This window comes from Aristolochia californica, unplaced genomic scaffold (genome assembly GCF_029961685.1).
Source record: "Aristolochia californica isolate CCGP_79_NKW_82.1479 unplaced genomic scaffold, dmAriCali1.0.hap1 SCAF_11, whole genome shotgun sequence".
NCBI lineage: Eukaryota > Viridiplantae > Streptophyta > Magnoliopsida > Piperales > Aristolochiaceae > Aristolochia > Aristolochia californica.
The window spans coordinates 31172808-31197730 of record NW_027181782.1 but is presented as its reverse complement, the minus strand read 5'-3'; the positions used below and the strand labels follow the sequence as shown (position 1 = coordinate 31197730).

At 38.7% G+C, this 24923-nt stretch overlaps 1 protein-coding gene across 2 annotated transcripts in view; it reads left to right on the top strand.

The window, feature by feature from the left end:
• LOC137944251 (uncharacterized) overlaps positions 1–24577 on the top strand; it is a 32645-nt gene extending 8068 nt beyond the window's left edge. The window contains exons 11-13 of one of the 2 annotated variants that reach the window (XR_011110799.1): positions 23884–23970; positions 24055–24212; positions 24305–24577. Coding sequence is in view for 1 of the 2 variants with exons in the window: in XM_068789877.1 (XP_068645978.1) it covers positions 23884–23970; positions 24055–24153 (186 nt within the window). In the remaining variant the exon portion in view is untranslated. The other variant, XM_068789877.1, reaches the window with a different exon arrangement.
• Positions 24578–24923: the final 346 nt, after the last annotated feature.

Here is a 24923-nt window from a genome sequence, read left to right as displayed (position 1 = left end):
AGCAGAGTTAAGGCCCTCCTCAACCTGTTTGAGACAGCTACAAGCCAAAAAGTCAATTCCACAGACAGGATTCTCAACACCTTTGCCAACTACTTGAGTTACTCGCACACCTCCCTTCTTGCAAGTTACCTTGGGCTTCCCATGTTTGATAGGTGGCTGGACAAAAGCCTTTGGGTCCCGGTCCTTGAGAAGATGGAGAGCTAACTCTTTACTTGGAAAGGCCAACTGCTATCAAATGCTGCGAGACTTGCTCTCCTAAACTCGTGCATAGCTGGGCTCCCGAACTAGTACATGTCATTCCTTCCTTGTCCTAGCCTTGTTTGCCACAAAATTGAAAAAATGAAGAGGAATTTCCTTTGGAGAGGGGTAGAGAACGGGTTTAAATTCCACTTAGTTAGCTGGACAAAAGTCTGTAAGCCCAAATCTTTTGGCGGCTTTGGCATTCAGAGTACCAAAGAAATGAACTAAAGTCTCCTTTTGATGTGGTTTTGGAAATTCTACACTTTATCGTAAGTCTTGTGGATAAGAATTGTCAAGAAGAAGATGCTTTGGAGCTTGCACTGATGGATTTCAGGTGGGAATAGGAGACATCTGTCTCCTCTATGGTGGATGCTTTACTCTCTCCAACACCAATCCAATCACAACTCGGTTCAACATCAACAGTAGGCAGCAAGTGAAGTTTTGGGATGATTGGTGGCTTGGAGGTAGAACTCTGAAAGAAGCTTGGCCTGGGCTTTTCTCCATTGCCTTCAATCTGTCCTCACTGGTTTCAGAAGTTTGGATGGCTCATAGGGATTGGAATCTCTGATTTCGAAGAGGTCTGACTGAAGAGAAAGCTCTTGATGCAAACAAATTTCTATCCACCTTGAGCGGAATTAGAGTCGGGATTCTTGTTGAAGACAGGATGGTCCGGTTCCGAGATGATAGAGGCAAATTCACTGTTTCCTCAGCCTATATTCAGGGATTCAGTCACATCCAGCCTTATAGAGCGCATCTATTGCCTGGAAACTATTTGATCCCCCCAAAATCCTATTCTTTCTTTGTAGTGCCTTTCTTAATTCCGATCCTCACATTTGACAACCTTAGAAGAAGAGGAAACCCAGTCACCAACCTCCTTTGGGACCTTTGTGGGGAAGTAGAGGAGACGATTCCCACCCTATTGGTCCTTTGCTTTTTTGCCTGGCGAAACTGGACTCGTTTTTTTTTTTCACAAGCTGGGTCTCATATGCTGCTTACTTGATAGCATTCACTTGATCGGTCAAATGAGTCATGTAAGTTGTCTCCTTGGCTTGGAAAAAGCTCTCTTTCAGCCTGCATTTTGTATATTCCATGGGGTCTTTGGACCGAGAGCAACAATAGAAGATTCAACAGCAAATTCTCCACAATTGAGCGGTCAAGATTTGGATATCTGGGATGATTGCTACCTGGACCTATTTGAGACCAGATTTAAAGTCCTTAATGGTGTTCCTGCTCGGGAAAATTGGTGCTTCATTGATCAAAAGTTAGTCCCTTCTTGACTTTTACCATGGAAGAACGGACCTCTCCTTCCACTAGAGCTTAAACTCAATTTCAATGCCCATCTTGCTGTAGCGGGTTTTAGAGGGTCATCAGGGATTGGGATGGAATGACGCTGTTGTTCTACTTGGGTCTCCTTGGAACTTCTGATTCAGCATCAGATGAGCTCCATGCCCTCCTCCAAGGCCTTTGTTTTTATCTAACGTTTTGCTAGCAAGCTTCATATTAAAGGCACTCTAAAGTTGTGAATTGATGGTGCTCCTCAGTGTGTGACCCTCCTTAGCGTCATTGGAGAATTTTCCATGAAATTGTTGGTCAACTAATTCCTTAGTTGACGCTAGTTACATACCTTGGACTCCCACTCTTTGACTCTCGGCCTTCGGCGATGCTTTGGTCCCCCCTTATTGAGAAATTTGAAAAGAGACTAACTACTTGGAGGGGCAAGCTTTTATCTACTGCAGGGCGATTCAAGTTCCTCAAGTCTTGTTTGGCTGGTCTGCCAAACTATTTATTATCCTTCATGCACTGTCCGGCCTTCGTTTACTACATGATTGATGCCATCGCCGACGTTTTCTCTGGAGAGGATCAGAGAACACTTTCAGATATCATTTGGTGAGTTGGAAGGATATTTGCATGCCCCACGATCGGGGTGGTTTAGGCATCTGGCCTACAAAGGAGATGAACAATGCCCTTATGCTCAAATGGATTTGGAATTTCAAAATCAAGCATAGCAGCCTATGGGGAGATATGGTCAGGTTCTATCTTCAACCTTTGGGTGCCTGGTGGAGGGAGGATGGCGCTACTCGCCTCCTATCCCTAATATGGAAATCAATTCAAAAGTTACTCCCAATATTCAGAGATGCAACTTCCTTTCACACAGGCAATGGAAGGACTCTCCTCTTTTAGTAGGATAAATGGTGCGGCCCCTGCCTCCTCTCCGAGGATTTCCTGAGGCTCTCTTGGGTGGCGAGAGACCTCTCTTGCTTAGTGGCCGATTCTTGGAGAGATCGCGCATGGAGTCTCACGTTTTGTCGAGGATTAAATGATGAGGAAACTTCGGCTTTTTGCTATCTTCTCTCCAGACTCAGCAGCATTACTATTCGTGAGCATGCAATTGATAAATTGACATGGAAGCCCAGCATTAATGGCCGATTCACAGTTGCATCCGCCTACTCTCATATCAGAAAACAAGATTACAACATGCATGAGCACAAAGCAAACCTGACATGGAAGCTCTCAGCACCTAGTAAAATCAAATTCTTCGTGTGGACAACCACCAGGGACCAGATCCTCACCTCTGACAACCTCCATAAAAGAGTATACACAACCCCCGATCGTACTTGTCCCCTTTGTGGTGTGTGCGACGAGATAGTCCAGCATGTTCTCTTACATTGTGATTTTTCTTGGCAAGTTTCGATGAAGATATTTCATAAGATTGGACTCCAAATGGGGCTACATCAGGACCTTTTTGGCACCTATGAGATGGTTATGGGAATCCACCTTCCTAGGTTGGGCAAGAAAATTCTCTTGGAATGCCTTGTGCATGTCCCATAGTGCCTATGGCTCAAGCGAAATAACCGGAGATTAAACTCCAAGGCTAACACCCCGGATAATACAGCTTCTCAGGCAGTGGGCCTTATCTCGAGTTGGTTACATACTAGGAAGGAGTTTGCCTCTCTATCGGGTGTTTCCCTTTGGGAAAATTAGGGTTTGATCGTGCATAGCGGGCCCTTGCAGGAATCCGATCATGGCCACTTGGGATCCCCCCCCAGTTGTGATTGCATCAAACTCAATTTTGATGGCAGTGCATTAGGCTGTCCTGGGTCAGTTGGAGTTGGTGGTGTTTTCAGAGACAGCAGTGGAGACCCAATTCTATCCTATGCTAGGCTGGTGGGTATTGCTGATTCAAATACTTCTGAAGTGAGTGCTCTTCTATTTGGCCTCCAAATCTTCAAAGAGCGCTTCCATGGCAAGCTGCTTATTGAAGGAGACTCAAAGATTGTCATCAGTTGGTGTTCAAAAGATAGTTCCCCCCCTTGGCGCCACTGGCCAATCACTGGTTGTATTGCTGACATTGTGTCATCCATTCATTGTAATTGGAACCTTGTTCCTAGATCAACCAATTCTTTGGCTAATAAATTGGCAAAATTTTGAACCTCCCAACCATCTCTCATTGTATGGGAAGGCTTCCCCCCTTGTAATTTGCTCGTTTGAGTTCTCTCTTAATAAAATTCAGCATCATTTAAAAAACAAACTAATTCCTTAGTTGGCTCCTTGGCCAAGCAAGGAGCTTCCCTCCAATCCCTCGTTGTTTGGAGGGGCTTCCTTGCATAGGCCACCTTTGTTTTGTTTTTGACTTGCACTTGAAAAAAATTTCACTCTTCTAAAAAATTGATAAAGATGCAAAATAGACAAAATGAGAAGATAAAAGGGAGAGAAACAAAGAGAGAATGGGAAAATGAGAAAACGACATCAAGAGAGGGCTGCATTGATCAGTCTTGAAATTCGAAACTGATCTCTTTTTAATGCTCAGTTAAGTGATTTTAGGTAAAAGGAAAAAAATGCCCTTAACTACAAAGTACCCTATAACTCTATCTATACAACTCAAGCCCTTAAGTAAAAATACCCTATAACTCTCTCTATACAACTCAGGTTCCAATACAAATTGAAACATCGTTAGCTGAAATGTAAATTATCTTGCTGGTATAGTATGACACATGTGACTAGGATAAAAGACCAAAATACCCCTGCCTTTGTAATTTAACACTCCCTTCAAGCTGGACAGTAGATATAAAAAACTCCCAACTTTTTTCAAAATCCCATGTGTCTTTTCTTCCAAGTGGTTTAGTAAACACATCTCCAAGTTACTTTGAGGATTTCACATATGGAGTGACCCCTTTTCCTTGCATGATTGCATCTCTAATAAAATGATAGTCGATCTCTATGTGTTTTGTTCTTTCATTGAACACTGAGATACTTACTATGAATATAATTGCTTGATTATCACACTTCATAATCGTAAGCTCTAGAACATGAAATCCAAATTTAATCAGAACAGACTTAACCCACTTAAGTTTGCTAATGGTGTGAGCCATTGCTCTGTATTCAACCCCTTTACTAGATCTGACCACTACAGTTTTTTTCTTGCTTTTCTAGCGCACTAGGTTACCTCCAACAAAACAGTAACCAATAGTAGATCTCCTATCCATTTTTTACCCGGCATAATCTGCATCAGAGTAACCCAATGTCTTGATTTATCATTCTAAGTATAAATTAGGCCTTTTCCAGGAGTCTCTTTCAAATATTTCAAGATTCTATGTGTTGCATCTAAATGTACTAATTTTGGGTTCTCCAAAAACTGTCCCACCACTCCCAAAGGATATATCAGGCCAGGTGATTGCAGCATAGATTAACTTCCCTACTGGGCGTCTATGTTGGGGTCTTATCCTTGACTATGGGGCTATATGAGTCATGAAGATCAGCATTTACTTCCATAGGGGTCTCCACTGGCTTAGCACCTAACATGCAATATTCACTCAGCATGTCAACAACATATTTTCTTTGATAAAAAACAATTTCATTTTTACTCAAGCTACTTCATTGCCAAGGAAATACTTAAGCTGTCCCAGATCTTTGGGTTGAAATTATGTAGTCAAATATTGTTTTACTTCCTCAATCCCTTCTAAGCCACTTCTAGACAAGATAATATCATCAACATACACAATTAAAATAATAATACTTATCTTCCGCTTCACTACAAAAACTGAATGATCACAGTGACTTCTATAAAATCCAAATCTCATCACAACATTGCTAAACTTCTCATACCAAGCTCCTCGACTTTGTTTAAGCCATAAATAGCTTCTTTCAAGTTTTCTCCCCTTGAGTGACATACTTCAGAGGTTACTCTATATATACCTCTTCCTTCAAGCCCCCATATAGAAAAGCATTCTTCACCATCTATTGAAAGGGTATCCCTAGTTTAAGGCCACTGAACTGAAAATATGAACAAAAGTAAGTCGAACAACAAGCAAAAAAGTCTCAAAAACATTCACATCTGAATTTTGTGTGTAGCCCTTGGCTACTAATCTAGCCTTATATTGCTCAATAGTCCCATCTGCCTTGTATTTAATAGTGTAGACCCATGACACCCACCAACAGTTGCCCTAAAAGGTGGTCACAATGGCTCCATGTGCCTCTAGATACCAATGCACTCATCTCCTCATCCATAGCCATAGCTTCCTGCACTGAACAAGGAATATAGGACGAGGACAACGACATAGCAAAGGAATTGTATGATGGGGACAAGAAATCAAAACATACATAATGAGAAATAGGATGAGAATTACACGACTTTTACCTTTCCGAATACTAATAGGAAGATCCAAGTTAGATGAAACTGAACTTGTAGGCCAAGAGGAAGATGGTTGGTCTGGAGAGTTGAACTTATGAGCTGGGTAGTCTGCAGGTGTTGAAGCAGGCAATAGATGATGAGAACGTCAACTATACGTGGTGAAATGGATCTTGTAGAAGGTACATCCACAACGACAATAGGAATTGGATTACCCAAACAAGGTTTAGATGAAAACTGAGACTCTATGGAAGTTGCAATATATGGGGTGTATTAAAAAAATGTGACATCAGAAGAAACATATATATTTCTTTTAATTGGATCGTAACATTTGTATCCTTTCTAATGACTTGAATATCACTGGAAGACACATTTGACAACACGAGGAAACAACTTATCCATAAAAGGACTGAAAGAATGGAGAAAATATGTAGATCCAAATATCTGAGGGATAACGTCAAACAATTTACACTTTGGTTTTAAAATTGGATCGAAATTTGTCCTTGCGAAATAGATGATGACATGCGATTCATCAAATAACATGATGTTAACACTGCATCTCCCCAAAACGATTTAGAAACTTTCATATGAAACAATAAAGTACAAGTTCAAGGAGATATTTATTTTCTCTCAGCAACCCCATTTTGTTGGGGAGATTAAATGCATGAAGTCTAATCAATAATTCCATGCAAGGAACAAAAAGACGTAAATTGTTGATTGAGAAACTCAAGTCCATTATCAGTATGAAAAATATTAACACATGCATCAAACTGATTTGTTATTTCATTAAAAAATTCACAAATACATCAAAGACCTCATAATTTTTCTTGTAAAAGACAACCAAGTAACCCGACTGAAGTCATCTATAAAAGACACAAAATACTTAAAGCCAAATGGATTAGGGACTCTACATGGACCCATATATCTGAATGAATTAACCCAAAAAGATGAGAACTACGACTAGAACTAGTTAGGAAATTGGACCTATGATGTTTTCCCAGTTGACACGACTTACATTCAAACGAAACATCAATATGTGAAGACGAAAAAGACCGACAAAGTTTTACTATTGATGGATGCCCCAACTTCAAGTGTCACATAAATGGAGAGTCTTTTGCAGTAAGTGCCATAATTGTTTGGAGTAGATATACCATCCAACACGTATAACCCGTCTTACTCATGTTCTAAACCAATTGTCCTCTTCGTCTGCAAGTCTTGAAAGATGTGATGTAGGAGAGAACATTATTAAACAATTGAGAGACAGCGTTGTGACTGATAGAAAGTAAATTAATAGGAAAATTAGAAATGAAAAGTACGAAGTTCAATGACATTTTAGAATTGGGTTGAACAATTCCCTCCCCTTGAATTGGGGAAGTATAACCATCAACCAAGACAAAAGGACTTCATACTTGACATGTGAGTAGAGGTTCCTGAATTAATGATCTAAGAGGGAGAATGAGACACATTCAATGTTGTCATACATATACTCGCCATTGTGGCATTTGCTGCTGTAGAGGTGGCACAATGGTAGTAGTGGCTGTAGTAAAAGCAGTGGTCAATTGACCCAGTCTCGAATGTAATTGCTATCTTTCGTCTTGAGGATCTGGATAGAAGGATGAGTTAGGGCTTGTCAATATAGAATTAAGTCAAACTGGCTTGCCAATTTTTTACCAACACTTTTTTGAAAAAAGGTTGGTTCTTCCACAATGGATACATCTCCTATCACCTAGGGGTGCCATTGAATTGAGCCATGCCCAAACTTGCCTATGTTCGAGTCGGGCTTGATTTAAATATTTTGAACTCGAGCTCGAGCCGAGCCGAGCCTAGCCTCGAGCCTAAAATTGTAATCGAGCTTGAGCCCAAGAATTTTAACCGAGTTTGAGCTTCCACATATATTTAAAACTTTGCATAAAATACATGTCAAATAAATTGTATATAAAATTATCTATACACTGCATAATATTATTCATAAAAGCTGCATAATTATGCATAAACTTTATTCAATAATCAAACGCAAAAACATCATTGAAATATCAATATCAATTTGCAATCACCCAAATAAAAACTATATATCCAGTATAAATTTATAAACTCTAGCTCTTTCTTTTCGTACTAAGGAAACAATATATGAAGTCCCTTTGCATGAGCAAAATCTCCACCTATGACAAAAACAAAAGAATAAAATTTATTATTGTCTGATAAAATAATACTCTTCCACTACAAATTACTTAATGTAGTTAAAAATATTAAAATTACCAAGATGAGAAAAACATGAAAAATTCAATAACTGGTAGCATTATCTCCACAATCTTCTTCTCACGTTGTAATCATAAAACTAAATTTTAATAAATAAAACTAAAAAATATACTCAAAAATATCATAATGAATAATTATTCAAAAGAAGTTCACCTTTTGATTTTTCTTGACACCGTGAAGAGCCCGAACCCAATCACACCCACAAATCAAATCTTGAACTGTATTTGGTGCCAAGGAAGAACGATATGAGTCTATTACTGTACCACCAACACTAAAGGTAGACTCTGAAGCTACTGTGGATGTCTGCTGCCATCTTAGATAATACCTGAAATTTCATATGATTCACTTTCCACTATTCTAAAACATCAAAATCATATTGTGAAGTTTCCTCACAAATATACACACCTTCAAGATAATTTTTCAATTCTGACCTTGGTGAATTCACTACTTCCACTTGTTTCACACAAGTCATTAACTTTGACCAACCTGAACTTGATGAAGAATGTGACCAAGGACTTGTGGAACACCCATAGAGCTAGTACTTAAAGCAATGCCTTCATTACTAATCTCCACATTATATAGGGATACATATTCATCGTAAATCTCATATAAGGTTTGTCTAACTAAGTTTATAATCATCGTAGCTTCCTCCTCAAAATATATCTCTGGAAAACACATTTTGATCAACCTTAATTTGACCCGTGGATCTAAAACTGAAGCAACAACCATCAACAAATTGCATTCATCCCAGTACTTCTCAAATTTCTCTTTCATTTTACTAACCATTGTGCTAATGAAAACATTTTCATTTGTAGAATGAAAATTCAGAACTTCTTTTACGCTATATACAACACTAAGGTACAAATTAGAAGTATGGTAGTCACTTCCTCTGTCACCTGTTTTGCCCTCTAAATGTGCTTGGCACCCCGTCATTGAGTGACTTGAAGGTTCTGGAGAGGAAGATTTTTGTCCAAAGCTGGTAAGCTTGTACTTATCAAATCTTGTCTCCATGGTATTCTTTCTTATTTTCTTTCCTTGTACCGCTGTCCTGCCTCAGTTCAAAATAGAATTGAATTCCTTAAGAGGAGATTTCTGTGGGGTAGTCCAAATGGGAAAAGAAAATATAGCCTTGTGAAATGGGCTGATGTCTGTAAACCAATTATAATGGGTGGCCTTGGGATCTAGGATATTGCAATAACAAATTCTGCTTTATTATTGAAATGGATCTGGAAATTTAATATGCAACCAGCTTTGATATGGTGGGACATTGTTGCGGCTAAAGTAGAAAAAAATTCTGGCTGGTGGAAGATATTATAAGTTATCTCCTGTGTGGAAAAAAATTGCACAAATGTTGCTTGTGTTAAAAAATGCAGTCAAATGCTATACTGGGACGGGTTGTCAGACAAAATTCTGGACAGATTGGTGGGTGGGCCCAAGTAGTTTCAATTTCAGCCATTGTCAAATCTTTCCTCTGGCAAGAAACAAAGATGTGACCATATTTTCTCAAGGGATAATTTATGGTGAGTGGAACTTAGATCTTCGAAGAGCGCTGTCAGACGTCGAAGCTCTTGAAGTTGCAGATCTTGTCATGGGTCTATCATAGGTACGACTCAGAAATACACCTGACTCTCTCATCTGTACTCCATGTTGACAAGGTTTGTTCTCTACTGCTTCTACCTACAACATCCTACTCTCTCTCCACTCAACTCAATCCAACCATTCCGTTGCCATTATGTGGTCCTTACTCGCATCCCCTCGAGTGAAGTTTTTTATTTGGATTACATGTCGAAATAAAATTTTGACATCCGATTCGTTAATTCGCCGAGAAACAAATGTTTTGGACCCCTTTTGCCCTTTTTGCCAAACCACTCCTAAAACTGCGGACCACATCTTGTTACACTGCGGTTATGCCCATACTGTTTGGACTGAACTCATTAACAAAATTGGTCTGCAATATTGTACTTCTCAAGATCTCTCGTCCACAATCCTCACTGTTACTAGCGCTCATCTTCCTAAGCTCGAAAAATTGTATATTTCATGTTGCGTTGGTCATATCGTTTGGGCCTTATGGAAAGAGAGAAATAATAGAAACTTCCTTCCATGGAATATCTTGATTAATAGAATTGTGGGACAAGTATCCTCCTGGATGCTCATGCGGAAAGAATTTCAAAATGATCAAATTTGCGAGAGAATTGCCGACTTATAGCAAAAATGTCTTACCCATCTCAGCCCCTGGCTATGGAAACTTCAATGGGACATTTCAAATTAAATTTTGATGGCAGCGCTTTTGGCTGCCCCGGGCCTGCAAAATTTGGTGGGGTCATCCATGATGGGAATGAGAATCTTCTTCTTTCATTTGTTGGGCTGGTTGGAGTATTTGACTCAACTACTGCTGAGCTTTCTGGGTTGTATAATGGTTTAAAACTTTTCAAGCAAAGGCTGGTGGGCCCTTTTTGCGTTGAAGGAGACTCAAAAGTCGTCATCAATTGGTGCAAGAAGTCTTCTAAACCTCCTTGGCGGCTTGGGATTTGTTTGAGGATATCTGTAATTTAATTTCTCAATTGCAATGTAATTGGAAATACATTCCCCAGATCCGCTAATCTCCTAGCGGATATACATGCTAAATTAGGCATTTCCCTCCAACATCTTGTTGCGGAGGAAGGTCCTTTTTAGCCAGGTATTGTACTCTTTCCCTTTTCTTCTAGCAATATATATACACCTTTTTAGTAAAAAAAAAGGGTAGTCACTCCCAGAAATTATATTAGTGACTACATTAAAAACTTCTAGAATCTCACACATCATTTCAACCTTTTCCCATTCATCAAGACTTGGCAAACAATCATAAGTTGGTTCTATATCTTGAAATCTAGGGAATGCATCTTTGAATTTTAATGCAGAAGACAACATGTCATAAGTGGAGTTCCAACGAGTTGGACAATCAATAACCAACTTCTTTTCACCTAGTTGTAGTTGTTGTACAATTTCAGAAAAAAGTGCTAAGTCTAGCTTCAGACAGATTTATGAATTTGACACTCTCATGCACATTCTCAATGATATCCTTAATCTGAACAAGACCATCTTGTACTAATAAGTTCAGAATATGAGCACGACAACGCACATGAAATAACTTCTCACCACAAACCAATTTCTTTTTTCTTGAAAAATCTTCTTTCAAAACTCTCAGACAAACATAATAATATGCAACATTATCAACTGAGATACTAAATATTTTATTTTCGATTTCCCAATCTTTCAAACACTTGTAAATAACATCTTCTATGTCATTACCATGATGAGGAGGAACATGCACAAAACTCAAGACTCGTTTTTGTAGCTTCCAATTACTGTCAATAAAATGCCCAGTAATAACCATGTATTCAATCTTTTGATTTTGGGACTTCCAAATATATGTGGTAAGACTAATCTTGTTAATCTCTTTTAATAAAATTTTCAATTTCTTTTTCTCTGCCTCGTACACCTCCATACACTCCTTCTTAATGGTCTTATGGGATAATTTTTCATAATTCACATTTGCCATCTTCATTAAAAAATTAAATCCCTCCTCTTCTACTATCATGAATGGATGCTCATGCATAAGAATCCAATGAGCAATGAGTACTCTCATTTTAGCTTGATCATATTTGCCTCCAAAATCCATAAAAGGAAGTCCAGATGGACTCTGATCAACATTAGACCCCATTGGTTGAAAGTTTATGGTTTTTTGTTTTCTCATTGCCACTTTTCTACTAGGACAACGTTTCAAATGTCGACTCATGTGTGTGGTCACTCCAACACTATTAACACTGAAATTGGTTTTACAATGAACACATTGAGCCTTTTTTGTACCATATATAAGTGAGACATCTTTGAATTCCAACCACACATGAGACCTTTTTTGTCTTTTTGAATTATGGGTAGGGTCACCTTTTTTGTCTAGGCTCACTTTTGTTACATTAGTAGTTCTAGAGGGATATAACTCTGGTGGAGTTGAGTCATTATCTATGGCTACACTAGAACTAGTGTTAACTATTGATGTCAATTGAGCAGGAGGTCACATTCTGTTAAGCACCTAGCCAATACTACCCAAAAGACCGGCCTGTTAGGAGCGGAAGATATAGGTACTCAACCCAGGACCATAACTGCCTAGCCCATACTAGGGTCGTGTTATGGGCCAGCCCATACCAATCCATAACACCACACCCCCCATCGCGAGCCGACGACCACGGCGGCACACCGACACTGACCCGACCCAAGGATTACACGAGGACCTATCAGTATTCACGCCTTTGTGCGCTTAATCCAGCCTATGCGCCCACCGGGATTCGAACTTGCGACCGAGCGCTAGCTCTGATACCAAATGTTAAGCACCTAGCCAATACTACCCAAAAGACCGGCCTGTTAGGAGCGGAAGATATAGGTACTCAACCCAGGACCATAACTGCCTAGCCCATACTAGGGTCGTGTTATGGGCCAGCCCATACCAATCCATAACACATTCTTACTTTACAAAAAAAATTACAAATTAAAAACATAAAGAAAAAAAGCAATCCCAAACAACATTTGTAGTTTCATGCTAACTAGGTTTAAGCCCTATTTGAAAAGATAACTAGTAGTTTTCGTTAATTCGCCGAGGAACAAATGTTTTGGACCCCTTTTGCCCTTTTTACCGAACTACTCCTAAAACTGGGGACCACATTTTGTTACAATGCGATTATGCCCATACTGTTTGGACCAAACTCGTTAACAAAATTGGTTTGCAATATTGTCCTTCTCAAGATCTCTCGTCCACAATCCTCACTTTTTCTAGCGCTCATCTTCCTAAGTTCAGAAAATTGCTTATCTCATGCTGCGTTTGTCATATCATCTGGGCTTTATGGAAAGAGAGAAATAACCGGAAATTTAATAGAAACTCCCTTCTATGGAATATCTTGATTAATAGAAATATATCTACTAATGTTGTTTGGATTGCTTTTTTTCTTTATGTTTTTAGTTTGTAATTTTTTTTTGTAGAAGTAAGAATGTCAACACCTCTTGCTTAATTGACATCAATAGAAAACACTATTTCTAGTGTGGCCATAGATAGTGACTCAACTCCACTAGAGTCATTTCCCTCTAGAACTACTAATGTAACAGAAGTGAGCCTAGACAAAAAAGGTAACCCTACCCATAATTCAAAAAGACAAAAAAGGTCTCATGTGTGGTTGGAATTCAAAGAGGTCTCACTTATAGATGGTACAAAAAAGGCTCAATGTGTTCATTATAAAACCAATTTGAGTGTTATTAGTAGTGGAGTGACGACACACATGAGTCGACATTTGAAACGTTGTCCTAGTAGAAAAGTGGCAATGAGAAAACAAAAAACCATAAACTTTCAACCAGTGGGGTCTAATGTTGATCAGAGTCCGTCTGGATTTCCTTTTATGAATTTTGGAGACAAATATGATCAAGCTAAGATGAGAGTACTCATTGCTCATTGGATTCTTATGCATGAGCATCCATTCATGATAGTAGAAGAAGAGAGATTTAATTTTGTAATGAAGATGGCAAATGTGAATTATGAAAAATTATCCCATAAGACCATTAAGGAGTGTATGGAGGTGTACGAGGCAGAGAAAAAGAAATTAAAAATTTTATTAAAAGAGATTAACAAGATTAGTCTTACCACAGATCTTTGGAAGTCCCAGAATCAAAAGATTGAATACATGGTTATTACTGGGCATTTTATTGACAGTAATTGGAAGCTACAAAAACGAGTCTTGAGTTTTGTGCATGTTCCTCCTCCTCGTCATGGTAATGACATAGAAGATGCTATTTACAAGTGTTTGAAAGATTCGGAAATCGAAAATAAAATATTTAGTATCTCAGTTGATAATGTTGCATATTATTATGTTTGTCTGAGAGTTTTGAAAGAAGATTTTTCAAGAAAAAAGAAATTGGTTTGTGGTGAGAAGTTATTTCATGTGCGTTGTTGTGCTCATATTCTGAACTTATTAGTCCAAGATGGTCTTGTTCAGATTAAGGATATCATTGAGAATGTGCATGAGAGTGTCAAATTCATAAATCTGTCTGAAGCTAGACTTAACACTTTTTTCTGAAATTGTACAACAACTACAACTAGGTGAAAAGAAGTTGGTTATTGATTGTCCAACTCGTTGGAACTCCACTTATGACATGTTATCTTCTGCATTAAAATTCAAAGATGCATTCCCTAGATTTCAAGATATAGAACCAACTTATGATTGTTTGCCAAGTCTTGATGAATGGGAAAAGGTTGAAATGATGTGTGAGATTCTAGAAGTTTTTAATGTAGTCACTAATATAATTTCTGGGAGTGACTACCCTTTTTTTTTTACTAAAAAGGTGTATATATATTGCTAGAAGAAAAGGGAAAGAGTACAATACCTGGCTAAAAAGGATCTTCCTCCACAACAAGATGTTGGAGGGAAATGCCTAATTTAGCTTGTATATCCGCTAGAAGATTAGCGGATCTGGGGAATGTATTTCCAATTACATTGCAATTGAGAAATTAAATTACAGATATCCTCAAACAAATCCCAAAACCGCCAAGGAGGTTTAGAAGACTTCTTGCACCAATTGATGACAACTTTTGAGTTTCCTTCAACGCAAAAAGGGCCCACCAGCCGTTGCTTGAAAAGTTTTAAACCATTATACAGCCTAGAAAGCTCAGTAGTAGTTGAGTCAAATACTCCAACCAGCCCAACAAATGAAAGAAGAAGATTCTCATTCCCATCATGGATGACCCCACCAAATTCTGCAGGCCCGGGGCAGCCAAAAGCGCTGCCATCAAAATTTAATTTGAAATGTCCCATTGAAGTTTCCATAGCCAGGGGCTGAGATGGGTAAGACATTTTTGCTATAAGTCGGCAATTCTCTCGCAAATTTGATCATTTTGAAATTCTTTCCGCATGAGTATCCAGGAGGAGACTTGTCCCACAATTCTATTAATCAAGATATTCCTTGGAAGGGAGTTTCTATTATTTCTCTCTTTCCATAAGGCCCAAACGATATGACCAACGCAACATGAGATATACGATTTTCCGAGCTTAGGAAGATGAGCGCTAGTAACAGTGAGGATTGTGGTCGAGAGATCTTGAGAAGGACAATATTGTAGACCAATTTTGTTAATGAGTTCGGTCCAAACAGCATGGGCATAATCGCAGTATAACAAAATGTGGTCTGCAATTTCAGTAGTGATTTGGCAAAAAGGGCAAAAGGGGTCCATAACATTTGTTCCTCGGCGAATTAACGAATCGGATGTCAAAATTTTGTTTCAATATGCAATCCAAATAAAAAACTTCACTCGAGGGGGTGCGTGCAATGGCAAAAGAATGGCTGGATTGAGTTGAGTGGAGAGAGAGTAGGAAGCTGTAGGCAGAAGCAATAGAGAACATACCCTGTTGACATGGAGTCCAGATGAGAGAGTCAAGTGCATTTCTAAGTCGTACCGATGATAGACCTGTGACATGATCTGTAACTTCAAGAGCTTTGACATCTAACAATGCTCTTCGAAGATCAAAGTTGCACTCACCAGAAATTATCCTTGGAGAAGATATGGTCACATCTTTGTTTCTTGCTAGAGGAAAGATTTGACAATGGCTGAAATTGAAATTGCTTGGGCCCACCCCCCAATATGTCCAGAATTTTGTCTGATAATCCGTACCAGTATAGCATTTGACTGCATTTTTGAATGCAGGCAACATTTGTGCAATTTTTTTCCACACGGGAGATAACTTATGATATCTTCCACCTTCTGTCCACCAGCCAAATTTTTTTTCTACTTTTGCCACACTAATGTCCCACCATATCAAAGCCGGTTGCATATTAAATTTCCAGATCCATTTTAATACTAAAGCAGAATTTGTTATTGCAGTATCCCGGATCCCAAGGCCACCCATTTCAATTGGTTTATAGACATTAACCCATTTCACAAGGCTATATTTTCTTTCTCCATTTGGCCCACCCCACAGAAATCTCCTCTTAAGGAATTCAATTCTATTTTGAACTGAGGTAGGACAACAGTACAAGGAAAGAAAATAAGAAGGAATACCATGGAGACAAGATTTGATAAGTACAAGTTTACCAGCTTTGGACAAAAATCTTCCTCTCTAGGAAGTGAGTCGGCCTTCAAGACACTCAATGACGGGGTGCCAAGCACATTTAGAGGGCAAAAAAGGTGGCAGAGGAAGTGACTTCCATACTTTTAATTTGTACCTTAGTGAGGTATATAGGGTAAAAGAAGTTCTGAATTTTCATTCTACAAATGAAAATGTTTTCATTATCACAATGATTAGTAGAATGAAAGAGAAATTTGAGAAGTACTGGGATAAATGCAATTTGTTAATGGTTGTTGCTTCAGTTTTGGATCCAAGGGTCAAATTAAGGTTGATCGAAATGTGTTTTTTAGAGATATATTTTGATTAGGAAGCTACAATGATTATAAACTTAGGTAGACGGACCTTATATGAGATTTACGATGAATATGTATCCCTATATAATGTGAAAATTAGTAATGAAGGCATTGCTTCTAGTACTAGCTCTATGGGTGTTCCCACAAGTCGTAGGTCACATTCTTCATCAAGTTTAGATTGGTCAAAGTTAATGACTTATGTGAAACAAGTGGAAGTAGTGAATTCAAAGGTCAGAATTGGAAAATTATCTTGAAGAAGGTATATATATTTGTGAGGAAACTTCACAATATGTTTTTGATGTTTTAGAATGGTGGAAAGTGAATCATATTAAATTTTGGGTATTCTCTAAGATGGCAGCAGACATCGTTATAATAGACAACCTTTAGTGCTGGTGGTAGAGTAATAGACCCATATCGTTTTTCCATGGCATCAAATACAGTTCAAACTTTGATTTGTGGCAGTGATTGAGTTCGGGTTCTTCACAGTGTCAAGAAAAATCAAAAGGTGAACTTCTTTTGAGTAATTATTTATTATGATATTTTTTAGTTTAGTTATTAAAATTTTGTTTTATGATTACAACCTGAGAAGAAGATTGTGCAGATAATGCTATCAGTTACTGGATTTTTCATGTTTTTCTCATCTTTGTAATTTTAATATTTTTAACTACATTAACTAATTTGTAGTGGAAGAGTATTTTTTTTATCAGACAATAATAAATTTTATTCTTTTGTTTTTGTCATTGGTGGAGATTTTGCTCATGCCAAGGGACTTCGTATATTGTTTCCTTAGCACGAAAAGAAAAAGCTAGAGTTTATAAATTTATATTGGATGTATAGTTTTTATTTGGGTGATTGCAAATTGATATTGATATTTCAAATATGTTTTTGTGTTTGATTATTGAATAAAGTTTATGCATAATTATGCAACTTTTATGAATAATATTATGCAGAGTGTATAGTTAATTTTATATACAATTTATTTGACATGTATTTTATGCAAAGTTTTAAATATAGGTGGAAGCTCGAATTCGGTTAAAATTCTTGGGCTCGAGCTCGATTACAATTATAGGCTCGAGACTAGGCTCTGCTTGACCTCGAGTTCGAAATATTTAAATCAAGCCCAACTCGAACATAGGCAGGTTCGGGCTTGGCTCTTTTTGATGGCACCCCTACCTACGTGTCACCTCCAACCTCGGCCGCAGGTAGAGGAGTCCTGCCCATGACCTCGGGTTTCGACCTTATTATAAGATGGATGAAGGTTGAGAGCTGTTGTATCAAATGGTCCGCAATTTTTCTCGCTCTTATCTACCACTACAACTTCTACACGAATAACTTTGTTAAAGGCCTGTTCAAGGGTAGTTGTGTTATCATTTGCTAGCAATTGAGCCTTTATGGAATCATATTCTGATCCCAGATCATCAAGAAATCGAGCAACCTATATCTGTTTTTCCTTTTTTGTGAAAGTCTTCAGCAATCGTAGTGAAGGGGTGATAGGTGCTGATCTCCTGCAGAACACCTCTCATCTTAGTGAAGTAGTCAGTCACTGACTGGTCACCTTCATATTAAAGTACTGGACATAAAACTCATATATATGATGCAAATTACTCTCTTGAGATAAGATAGAAGATTGCGTATACCACATCTCTTTAGTTGTCCCACAACTCAAAATCTGATTACTGAATCAGGCTTCCGTGCTATTGAGCAACCAAGTCATGACTCGGATAACTCTAGCCTCCCAGTCTTCAATGATAGATGTAGGAGGATCATATCTGATGTATTTTACTTTTCTTTTGACCTTCAGGTGCATAAGCATGGAAAGAAACTAGTTCACATAAATGGAAGTAATTTGTATAGTGCCTGAATCCTTACTCTCAAAGGGTTCAAAATGTCTAAATGTAGCAACTTGTGTGCTGGATTTTGTCATTTAGAGTCCTACACTGCAACGATCTTACCAAATTGTTCAAAAGAAGCTTTAAAGAAGATTTAAACACACTTCCAATTTTCCAAATCAGGACCTCTTTGGCACCTTTGAGATGGTTCAAGGGATTCTCCTTCCTCGGCTGGGTAAGTTAATTCTTTCAGCCTATCTTGCGCATGTTCTTTGGTGCATTTGGCTCGAGCGGAACAACCGAAGATTCAACTCAAAAGCTAGTACCCCAGATAACACGACTTCTCGTGCCGTCGACCTCATCTCGAGCTGACTTCATACAAAGAAGGATTTTCCCACTCTTTCAGGGGTTTCCCTTCGGGAAAATTGGAATTTGATCGCTCATATGTCTAGCCCTAGCAGAGCTCCTAGAATGGTTATCTGGGATCCTCCCCCCAGTGACTGCATAAAGCTGAATTTTGATGGTAGTGCTATTGGATGTCCTGGTCCAGCAGGAGCAGGTGGTATGTTCAGAGGTCACAATGGAGACCCCATTGTTTCTTATGCGGGTCCAGTGGGCATTGCCGATTCTAATACTGCTGAAGTTAGTGCTCTGCTGTTCGGCTTCCAAATCTTCAGAGATCGTCTCCATGGCAAGTTAATCATTGAAGACGACTCGAAGACGGTTATTAGTTGGTGTTCCAAAGACAACCTCCCCCCTTGGCGGCACTGGCCCATCACTGATAGTATTGCTGACATTGTGTCTTCTTTGCATTGTAATTGGAATCTCATTCCTAGATCAGCCAACTCTGTGGCTGATAAATTGGCTAAATTCAGAACTTCCCAACAATCTCTCATTGTATGGGAAGGATTCCCTCCTTTGTAATATGCTCTTTTGAGCTTTTGTCTTAATAAAAATCAGCATCATTTCAACAAAAAAAAATAAAAAAAGTAGTGCATGTGTGTTCCACACTACAAATTAGGGCATACCCTCCTCAAGTCTCACTAACGTTCTCATAAGTAACTCGCAATACAATCAACAAACATCTCAACAAAACATATAAAACACATTCAGCATGATGAGGCATGATGATACAGACCCAGTAATGGCTGTGCAGAAAGCTAGGGAAGCAAAGGTGGTCATTGGATGTTGTGAACGTGCTTCCCCCCTCTGTGGCGCCATTGGGATATTTTTCGGGAAATTTTAGATATTACCTCACTTTACACTTGTATTTGGTCTCACATTTCGAGATCCGCAAATTCGGCTGCAGATGTGCTAGCCAGGGAGGGAGCGTCCTTGCAATCTCTGGTTGTGAGGGAGTTGCTCCCTCTTCCCTTGTAAATTTTTGTTTATACATAAATACACCTTTATAAAAAAAAGACGAAGCAAAATAGATGAAATAAGAAGATAAATGGGGGAGAAATGAAGAGAGAAACGGATAATGAGAAAACAGTAACAAGAGAGGGCTGCGTTGATCAGTCTCGATACTCACGTAAGCGAGTTTAGATAAAAGGACAAAAATGCCCTTAAAAGTATAAAATACCGTATAACTCTCTCTATACAACTCAGATTGTAAATAAAAAATTTGAAACATAGGCATATGAAATGTAATCTATGCTGCTGGTATAGTATGGCACTTATGTGACCTGGACAAAAGACCAAAATACCGCTGCCTATGTAATTTGACACTCACTGTGGATTTGTATTTGTTACATGGTGTTCTTTATGTTTGCGTTACTTTTTCAACATTCTGGAAATTAAACCACAAAGAAATTAATATAACAAAAATAAACCATAGAAAGTAAAATAATGAGAAATAGAGGTATGAGGGAAGAGAGGAAGAAGAAGAGAGAAGAAGGGTTGGAAGTGAGTATAGAGGATGCTCTCGATGGGTGTATCAGAATTCTACCCCTTTTTTCTTATTTACTTAGTGAGTAGAGGCTCCTGAGTCAATTACCATGGAAGACATTGGATGCATGTGTAAGGCGGACGTACTTGAACTGGCAAGGGTTGTTGTAGGAAGTAAATGGTGAGCTACAAATGCTGAGCAATGCCTCGGGCAAGCTGTTACTACTCATTAGGGGCATCTGGTAAAATACCTACCACAGATCTTGCAGAGGACTCAGTGTTGTCATGAACCAAGGAGTTTGCCCATGTGGACTTTCCGAATTTACTCCAGCACTTCTCAGAGAAATGATTTGTGTCCACATTGAACACACTTTCTATCACTTTTACCATCACTTTGGCCTCCTCCTCTACTTGAACTATCCCTGCCTCTGACTCTGACACTTCCACGACGACCTCTAACAGATTCTGATTGACCATAGGTATTAATGGCTGTTGCATTAACACCCTGCTTTCTATTTCCCTTGGATATAAGTGTTGTCTCTGCACCCATAACTCGGTTAACGGCAGTAGAAAGTGATGGAATATCATCTGAGGCCAGCAACTGAGCTTTGATTGTATCAAAGTCTGGTCCTAATCCATCTAAAAATTTAGCAATATATATCTGCCCTTGTGTTTTCGATGTTCATTTCCTGACGGATACCTTGTAATTCACTGTAATAATCAGTGACTGTTCTTTCACCTTCCTTATGACTAAAAAGTTTAGCATATAACTCATATACACGAGACAGGTTGCTTTCTGTGCATCTAACGATTCTAAGGACACCCATATTGCCTCTCACAGTTCATAACCTGGCTGTCCTGTGCTGTCCAATCATTTGTAAGAGGAATTGGAGGATCATCTTTAATAAATTTAGACTTCCGTTTGGGTTTAGACTTGGCTGTGCTGTGCTACCCAATCAGTTGTAAGAGGAACTTGAGGATCAGCTCTAATAAATTTAGACTTGCGTTTGGCCTTAAGGTAGATATAAACTGATTTGGACCAACTAAGGTACTTCTGTCCATTCAGCCTCTCTGTAGTTATCAGAATTGTGTCTTTCCCTTCAGAGCCTCTAAGCTCTCTTGAGGGAGTAATTATTTCACCAGAATCAGACATAAGGACAATAACAATCTACCAACAGCCTTACCACAGCTGTTTACCTGGAGTTTGATTAAAGGTTAGCATATAAACCAATAACAAACGTTAAACCTGGAGTTAGTTTAATTTCAGCCTAAAAGCACCAAATTGGCTAACTCGAGGCTGACATTAGCTTTCCTAGATGTGACTCAGGCACCAGGCACAAGGTCAAGTTAGCTCACACTGTAGATGGGGCAATCCCAACTAAAAAGACCCTCTTGGGGGTGCTAATCAGACATAAAACTACTCAATAAGCAGTAAGAACCATCAACCCTGAGATTATGGCAGAAAAGAACACAAAAAATCTAAAATTGACTCAGTCAATATAAAAACCAGAAATCCTTTTCTCTAGGAAGATATTGGATTCAAAGGAGGAAGTTACGGCCTAGAAACCAGAACTTTATCTCTCTGATACCATGTAAAATAATGTGAAATAGAGGTATGAGGGAAGAGAGGAAGAAGAAGAGAGAGAAGGGCTGGAAAAGAGCGTTGAGATTGCTCTCGATGGGTATCAAAACTCGACCCCTTTTCTTCTTATTCACTTAAGTGAGTTGAGAGACAATGACATATTTGCCCTCTTGCCAATATACAAGCAGCTTCTTAATGTACACAGTAATACTGATGCCACACGAAGGCAATAGAACCTTTTCTGATTACTCTTGCTTTTTACAGAAACAACTTTCACAAAGCACCCAAATGATCACTCTTTCTAAAAGGCGAGTACTAGATCTCCATTCTCAAGGCACTTCATGGGAACTTCTTCTCTTCGAGAGAGTTATCACTTTTTAGTGTGTAATTCTCGTATTTTCTCTGCTCTATCTACAACATTCTGCCAAGATCGTTTCTTTAATCTATAGGATGTTTGGGATTAATCTGATAGTCGTTTCTCTAATCTATAGGATGTTTGGGATTAATCTGATAGTCCAGATCTATGACTGCATAATAAGATGGTGTAGATTTGTAACCGTCTTATCCAATGGACGAGATCTGTAGTTGACTTCAACTGTGGGATTTTCTAGACCATAGACAGACGCTACTTTGCCCCAACATGTCACACACGGCGAGCTTGCGCATGTTCCAATGCAAGAGCACCTGCTAGGTGGCAAGGTGGCACACATGTAAGGTTCTAGTTAGCCTTGAGGCTTATGAAGTTATGAGTCCCCATTGTATCAAGCGATGTACGTGTAAAACAGAGTAAGCTCAGCCCAGGAACATCTAAACAACAATCAAGAAGAAAGCCAACACTGATCTATTACAAATACGATAAGAAACTTCGTCCCACCACACGCTCTAGAAGAGCTTCAATGGTTTCTAGACTGAACAGAAATTACAAGAAGAAACTAAACAATAAAACAGAGTAATGAAGAAGGAATAACTCTCATTTTCTGGATACCAATGCAGCTGAAGAACACCTCTATTTATAAGTGTTTTTCATCTAGGAAGCTTGTAGAGCAAGCCATCTAGGAAGCTTGTAGAGCAAGCCATCTAGCTGTCCTCCACCTTGGCACTTGGTGATGCAATCGTGACACGTGCATACCGTGGGTCAGCCCCCTTAGACCCCCGTCGGGGTTGACGCCCCGAACCCTACTATCCGTTTTACAGTTTATTCACAAGTAACCATTGCGGTCACAATTTGACCTCATCAGCATCTAAGCTGGAACCGTTAACTAATTACTCACTATCGACATTGGCGCTCCTCATACTTGGGGGCCAGTGAATACATTACATTAACAGTAACTTGAGAGAGGTGGGCATTGATACACTAACAGTACGTACAATGTTTCTCCTCTTAACATGCATGTTTTCAAATTTTGAAAAACCTCCAACAGTTAATTCAGTATGCTCGTTGGAAAATACAGAGCGGATCCTATCCAAGTTCTCTTTGAATACCTCGGACCTAGTTGAATGACTAGTTATTATTGATGGTTGTGTGTGCATGGAAATGCCAAATGTTAGGCACCCATAGTGCCAAAAGAGAGACTTTGTGATGCACCTAATGCATGCTTTCTTCTGTTTAAAATTATGTATGGAATATCAAGGAGGTTTTTTTTTTTTTTTTGTGATCCCATTATTTTGCTTTAATATCTCATATATATTTCGAATGAAAAGAAGGAGAAAATATGGCGTAGTCATGTTTTGCTTGAAATATTGTTAATTATTAGAAGCTTTAAATAGCTTGGTTCAATTTTATTAGCTTAGGAAGAGAAAGTAGTAAAAGAGGAGATGCCTCATAAAAGAAAGTACAAAAGTAGAACTCGGGGCAAGAGATACTTGTGTTGAGGCAATCAAGTTCTTTTTAATCTCAGTTTGCTTGTGATACAAGATATATACTAAATATGAAAGGTAAAGTGTCTCTGAAGCTTGTTTATTTTTTTACAAGATGTTATCCTTGAAATCCTGATCATTCATGCAAATGTGTAACTGTCTGCTTTCCACTGTGCAGCCTCTAGCTACATGCATGCACAATCTACAGACTTCTAGGATGGCCATTGGCTTACAAATTTCTGAACCATGGTTACGCGAATATCAGGTCGTGATAGCATTATGACATGATTGGTCATGAGTAAGGCACTCTTCAAAACTGACGGTTTACTCTGTTCATTTGATGTTGCAGGTTCTTCCTTGCAGAACGCACCCTTTTATGCAAATGAGTGCATTTGGTGGTTACATATTGAGTGGGATCCGGATATGCAACAGGGGGGAAGGCCATTAAAACAAGGGACCTCAATTCCTTACAGGTTTTCATGCATTGATGCCAACAATTTTGATTTGGTATAATTCCTACAGTTTTGATTTAAGGAACTGTTATCTTCTTCTCTGCCATCTATTAACAATTCTCAGATCCTATTCGTTTTTGTCTACAGGAAAGACAAAATTTCCAAATTTCTTCGACTATTCTCACCTCGATGTAACAATATGTTAAATTATTTGACTCAATTAGTCTTAATTACAAGAGTTCTATTTACTACTGACAGCTTAGATTCATGGAAAAGAGCTTTGTGGTGGTGATTTTTACTTTATTTCGTCCTAGATTGCTCTGGTCATATAAGCAATGAAGTAGCACATGGTTAACTTACAGTGTTGCAAGAGAGTGTTTACCTAATGAGGTGGCACATCAATGACACATGATATTGTAGACATGTTCTATTAAAAGGAAAGATGTTGCATTATTTCAAAATGAATGAGGTGAGGCCTTATACTTTTATAAAAGGAAAAAGTTGGTGGTTGAACCACTCCCATAACACTATAAATAAAAGTATGTATATAGGCTTAGTGAGGATTTTGGAGCAAAACTTTTGAGAAATTTGGAGTTCTATAACCCATACTATGTCAAATCCCCTTAGAGGCTGCAACAAACAAATCTTGCCACAATTTTGTCAAATTTTTTTGAAGTTGTCACGAAGCTTGCACCAAGTAGATGCTCTACTGCAACTCCGTCATATCTCTTAATGCTTCAAACTTCAAGTTAGTTTGAAGAACTGT